This window comes from Peromyscus californicus, unplaced genomic scaffold (genome assembly GCF_007827085.1).
Source record: "Peromyscus californicus insignis strain IS unplaced genomic scaffold, ASM782708v3 Scaffold_10__1_contigs__length_136768540, whole genome shotgun sequence".
Taxonomy (NCBI): Eukaryota; Metazoa; Chordata; class Mammalia; order Rodentia; family Cricetidae; genus Peromyscus; species Peromyscus californicus.
This window is the reverse complement of record NW_026294391.1, coordinates 101,666,659-101,673,123: the sequence shown is the minus strand read 5'-3', so window position 1 is coordinate 101,673,123 and position 6,465 is coordinate 101,666,659. Positions and strand designations below refer to the sequence as shown.

Genomic DNA, 6,465 nt, shown 5'->3' with positions numbered 1-6,465 from the left:
TCATTTAATGTGTCATAGAGACTCAGAAATGTGGGGTCTGGGACGATGAGAAATTCTCTACTCTTCACCCAAACCTCACGTGCTCATTGTGAGTTTTTTCCCCCTTCCCCACTCTCCATGCTATAATCAGCCTGCAATCTCCCATAGCCACATTCCAAAGGTGTTCTGTGAGGTCCAGGAGCATGGGCAAGGGGAGGCAGCCAGATCTGAGCAGGTCTTCTAAAAGTAAGACTCACTGTCCTTCCCCCATTCCATGCTTGGGCCATGCCCCAGCCCATTCTCACTTCAGAGACTCATCCACTAATATAGGAGGCACACAGAAAGCCAATAGCAGAGGAGAGCCTGAAACTTTGTGGCAGCAACCTTCTGAAAGCCCGCAGGGCAAGGCTCCTACACAAGACCTCAGGGAGATTGCTGGTGAACAGGCTTCTTAGGAGCAGCAGCCATGGAGCACCTGCACAATTACAACGACAACTTCTACTATCATCTGGAGGACTATGAGGAGGACAGTGATCCACACCCTGAACAGGAGGGAGCAGCCGAAGAAGGTGGCAGGGTCTATGAAGGAGCTCTAAGCCTGGACGACAGTGAGAACCAACAGGGCAACCTCAACCATGGAGGCCACATGAGCCCTTACAACAGCCTGGGTCCTGAAGGCGACCACAGCAACCAGGTTCCGAAGGAGGCGGACCCAGAGGAGCCAGCCATGGTTTATTGGTGAGGGAGTAACCAGAACTGGGAGGCAAGTCTTTTGATAGAAGGAAAAGTCCTACTCAGGCACCAGGGCTCCCAAATAATCCCACACAAAAGAGGAAATATCTGGTCATATGCTACTTCTTTAGTGCCCTTCTAGTCTCGGAGTATGGATGCAGGAGGTAGGTCTCTGTCCTTAGTGAGGAAAAAGCACTCACGTTCAAATTTCTAAGTTGCTCCCATATGTTGCAGGGATGCTGGGGCTAAAAGGAGGGTTGATTTGAAACAGTCAAGCCAGGAACACCAAAGATGAGACACAAAGAGTTTCTGTGATCAGTAGGACAGTCAAGCTGTCTCACACTGATAAAGACAGGGCTCCCGTCTAGTGCGGGCAGTCCAACCAGGCCACCAAGTCCTTCAGGAAAGCACCCATGGCACTATTGTCTCCTAAAATAGCCTAGCTTCTCCACCAGCTAATTGTGAGAGTGAATAAAGTCTGTGTCTAAGAAAGCCTCCCATTTTGGTGTTTCAGGGAAGCCTTTCACAATGACCCAGGAGACAAGGAGAAGAGGAAGGACAGTTGCAGCTGCTTCTTGGTGACTGTGAGAAGACAGAGAGCTGAGGATAATTAAAAGCACCTGGGACAGCTGAAATGTCAGAGGACACAAGACCATGTAGTGGCTAATGGCGACAAGACACTCAAGGCCCACAACTCACAAAGCCTAGTCAGGGATGGATAAAGGGGCCTGTGGTGGGAGGGGGTTGAGCCACCCCTGACTAGGTGGGCAATGGGTGAACAGAGCATGATCATCTCCTTGGTGTGGGCTAGACCATGTGGACCTTGGCCCCTCCAGTGTCTCAGCCTATGCTATCCCACAGAAATAAACCATCTCCTAACAATTACCTCAGCCATTGTCCAGACTCTACCATGATCCTATTAAAAACAAAAACCACGAAATGACAGAGCTCAGTGGCTCTTTTAAATTTTGGGAATGTCACCTACTCTAGGGAGTCTCTCTAACTTTTCCTCAGTTCGCCCCGTCCTGCAATGATTCTTTGTAGAGCTTGCATCAGAATTGCTTACTCCTCCTGTCTTTAACCTTCACAGCTGTGAGGTTTGGAGCCAGTACCCAGGGTTGATCTTTGATGCCCTGGGGTATCTGGGTCACCCTAGGACCTTGGTCAAGCACAGCTAGGTAGAGAAAGGTCTCCATCAAAATGAGCTTGTGAACACTGGTGAAATTCAGCCCTGTTGGGAGCACAGTCTCTCAGGAGGATCTTGCCCTGGCCTACCCACAGAGTTGCCATCATACAGGGCTCTTCAAGTCAGCACAACCAAGATTGGGGCATTTTGTTTGAAGGACATTTCCATAATTTAATAAAGTGATTTAGCTGGACTCAAGGGCCTGCTGAGTTTGAAAAGGTCTTTTGTTACTCCCTGTGACTGAATTTGGACAGTCCAGCATTACCCAAAACTAGAGGTGTCAGCTAAGGAACAAACCAGAGCCACAGGCTCCGCACCCCCACCGCACACACTCACTGCAGTTTTTAAAGTACTCCCTGCTCTTTGCAGCCCTAAAGTGCTTCAGGCTAAGCACCTCAGAGGACAAGCCCACAGCCACTGAGGCTGTGCAGGCCAGAATGTGTGATTGGACACATTGTAATTACGTTGAGTCTCCAGAAGACAAGCCTTCCGGGTTAAGAGTCACAGCTGTACCTCTGGCGTCAGACCGTGAGGACACGGCTTTTAAGTCTTCGGAACTCGGGTCTGATTGAGAGATTCCCGGCAAGGAGACTCGTGAGGGTTACTGCCACAGTTTCAACAGGATGCTGAGTCCAGGAGCTGATGAGCACCAGGAACAACAGCATGGTCAGTAAAATGGTTCTGATTGGACTTGGGCGAAGTCCAGGAAGCAAATTTGGTGGAAAGGCCAGTGGCCCGGCATTGGATTACCCGGCTCTGCCTGTGACCCCTCTCCAGGCTTTCCAATGATCCATGAGCCACGATGCTCAGACCTTTATCTTTATGTTTTTCTCTCTTGCAGGTGGGAATACAGTGGTCCTGAAGGCTGGCAAGGAAGGAGGCAAGAAAGGGCTTGTACAGAGCGAGCTTGCTCAGGGTGAGCTTGGTCAGGGCGAACTTGCTCTGGGCGAACTTGCCCCAAGCAAGCCTGCTCAAGAAGAACTTGCTCAATCCAGTCTTACTCAGGAAGCCACAGGAGTGGTAGAGGAGGGAGAAAACGAAGAAGAAGAAATGGAAGGAGGACAAGCTGGAGATGGTAGTTCTGACCCCATGGACAAGGGGATCCCCGCGGAAGGTGGTCATGGCAGCAGTATTGAACAGCAGCCTCAGCAAGAGGCAGCAATGCCTGAGGGCACCAAGAGTCTCCAGGCTGGGGACAGGCAGCCTTTCCAGAGACGCACCAGATTCACCCAGTCTCAGCTGCGGGACCTAGAGCGCCTTTTCAAAGAGAATCGCTACCCCAGCTTTCAAGTAAGGTAAGCAGAACGCCCTGCTAGGTGCCAGGTTTTCAGGCAGTGTATCCAGGCTATCCTTTGGTGCTCCCTGAACCCCGATTCCCTCTAGAAACAAAACCACCATGTCTGGACCCTTCAGCAGAAATTGGATTCTGGAGTAGGGGGATGTGCCCTAGTCCAAGTGGAAAGAATGTGTTTTGTTGCCTGTTTAAGTGGCACGTGAGTGAGTGGGAAATTTAGACAATGCTTGTTCTAAATGTTTCTCTGTAAGAATGAGTGAGAAGCCTGAGGTGTGACTGGGAAAATGTAGGAGGGATTCCACCTCAGATTAAAGTTTGGCTAACACTTTTCATCATGGAGTCTCTCTTAATGAAGCTTACATGTTAAGTACATTGAAGACATACCTGTGTTGGGGGATTACCCTTAATTTTGGTCCCTGAAAGAACCCTGTTACTAAAGTATGTCTCAAAGCAGGTGTGAGGAATAGTGTGTGTGTGTGTGTGTGTGTTTGTGTGTGTACATGTGTGTGTACACACAAGTGTGGACACAAACATTTAAAAGCAATCAGGACATGTCCTTATACAGTTTATATCCACCACAAAGCCTAAATGTTGGAATCTTTTCACTTCAGGAAGGATCTTGCAAGATGGATGGGTGTGCCGGAAGCAGATGTGCTGGTCAGTATTCTAAACACAATATTTTGGGAGGGCTCCACATCTTGTGATGTTGTTTCTAGAGGATAATTATAGCAGAAGATTGGGACCCTGAAGTTGTATCCCAAGGACTCCAGACAAGTCCACACCCAGGCTAGGCTCAAGATGGGGAAAGACCTCCATTTTCTCAGGCAGGAAATGCCAACATGGACACCTGAAACCTAAGATGCCAACGTGCTTTGTCTGACCCTCGGTGAACATAGTGTGTTCTCCATGACCTTCTGAAGGCCGTGCAGCCCGCATGCCTCACTTAAGTGAAGAGACCATGTTCTTGCCCACCTTCAACTCTTTCACTCTGCGAGTCTCAGAAAACCTTTTCTCAGACTTCTTGATCTAGTCTGTAAATGTCCCATGCCTGGCTTAGTTCTGAATCAATACTGGGACCAGGAACCTCAAATGACCCATAACCCTTTTACCTGTCTTTTGTTGGTTATGTATGTGAACTCTGCTCATCTTTACAATCAGCCCTGACTTTTACAGAGCACATGCCCACAAGGGAAAAGGACTATACACAGTATGCTTAGAGGCTAGGGAGGAAGCATAGAGCAGGAAGAAGTGCCCTTTCTCTCATAAAATGTGCATTCTGGATACTCACAAAAGGCTGTCACCATGGAGCCTTTCACAGACAGCTTTGGGCCTTGAGTAGTTCTCCCAGGTTCCAAGAGAACTCTTTTTGATACTTTTTGACACACAGCAAGGACCAGGAACAACTCACAAGCTAGATCTGCATCCTTTCCTGAAAGAATGCAATAACAATATCAGTTGATGGAGGGAAGCGGCAATATTCTGGGTCTGTCCCATAGCTGAAGTACTGGGTGTGGGGGTACATGTCCTCTGGGGCTTCATGGGGGTGTTTTGACTGTTTCAATGAGAATGAAACCTTTTGTTTCCAGCATTCTGAACTATCAGTACACACTTGAGGTAAGACTTCAACTGTTCTAGGGCTTAGGCAAATAAACAAACAGTTTCTTGGCAATCAAAAATGTGGTGCTTTGCTAGGGGAGTTGCTCAGGCCTGAAGCACATACCTACCATACACTGACCCAGGGATGGGTTCCATATACGTTCTAAAATGTTAGTAAAATTGAGCCAGTATACAAGGTTACAGCATGTGTTCTTCAGTGGTGGTACAGTTCAGTGTACTAAAGCAACCCTTTCTTCTGCTTGTAGGATTGGTTTAGGACCAGGAGAGTGAATTTCAAGTGAAGCACTACAGTATCAATGCTGTTTGATGCACCACCTGGTCCCCAGAACAACGATCCCTGAAGATTTTGGAGCAGCGCATGAGTACCACCTCTGTCCAGAGCCAGATGTCGTGGAGCCTGGCCCTGCCCCCAATGTCTCAGCCACCCATGCTGCTCATGACATCCTTTTCTTCCCTGCAATTATCTTAGCAATAAAGAGGTGGATTCTCAGTATTTTGGTTCCATTGTTTTTCAGGTTACTAAAATGTGGGTATAAGTATTTGAACCATAGTAGCCTATTCCAGAAATGGCATTTATGGCAGGAGGTGACACTGGCAAGCTGTGGTCCCTGTGCCTTGCCGAGTGAGGAAGATTTCCAGGTGCTATGCTGCTTCATGCTGACCCCACATGATTCTCCGCACCCTCATCAGGGGCTTGTCAACTCACTCCACCTCTGTGGAACAATTATTTATAATGCCAGCTGGGGGAAGTCTCCAGCAGAGGACACTGTGTTTCTAGTCATGGCTGTTCCCACCCACACTCCAGTATGTCCCACCCTAGACCTAATCCCCAAGGGGTCATGGTGGGGAATCACACAGGGAGAAGCGGAGATAGAAAGAGAGATGGGTTCACTGGGGACCTGGAGGCATCAGGAGGAAGGGTCCTCAGGCTCCACATTGTATGTTCCAGCAAGAGATGACTTTCTTGAGATCCATACAGGCCCTTGCCACCAATCTTCCAGGTACAGAGTGTTATCTGGTGACATGCTCCAGTTCCTGGCTGCCACATCCAGTGGCTTCAGTCTTCTCACTGGGGCTGATGTTCCATGAACGGAACCTGTGGGTGGCAACCTGTGCCTCAGCTGACTGTGAATTCTCATTCTGTGCTCCCGGTTATGTGGAACTGAGATGTGCTGTTGACACTCTTCCTGGGGAGATGGGAGTAACTGGGAACAAACATCTTCTAAGCCTAGTTGTAGCTATCAAGCCTTTTACTTCCTGTGTCTTAAGCAACTCTCCCTTATTATGAAATGTTTCACCTCCATTTGGAATGTCTTTTGTCTTCAGGAGCTTTCCTCCAAATGGAATGTCTTATCTTGGAGGAAACGGCTACACCAAATGTGTATCTAGCTACAGGGCCAGATCCTGTTGAGGCATGCTCTAGGTGACCACATGTCTGGCTCAGGTTCTGACTGGACTTCCTATCAATTAGAAGAGGCTCCACTTTTCAGTAGCTTACATTGCTGTGCAAGAGACCGTGTGTCTGTGAGAAAGCACCATCATAAAACCTGGACAGAGACTGTGGGGAGACCAGGTAAATGTATGAAAAGGGATCTGTGTTTCTATTGGCTGACTACACATGACTGGCTGGCATCTGTGTCTAAGGGTAAGCGTTTTC

The 6,465-nt window shown here is 48.5% G+C and overlaps 1 protein-coding gene across 1 annotated transcript; it reads left to right on the top strand.

Moving 5' to 3' along the window:
• Positions 1–862: 862 nt before the first annotated feature.
• LOC128117576 (pituitary homeobox 3-like) lies at positions 863–5,221 on the top strand. Its single transcript, XM_052749581.1, has 4 exons — positions 863–875; positions 2,739–3,192; positions 3,803–3,848; positions 5,054–5,221. Exons 1-4 carry the CDS (start codon positions 863–865, stop codon positions 5,087–5,089), a joined length of 549 nt encoding a protein of 182 aa, XP_052605541.1. The 3' UTR covers positions 5,090–5,221.
• Positions 5,222–6,465: the final 1,244 nt, after the last annotated feature.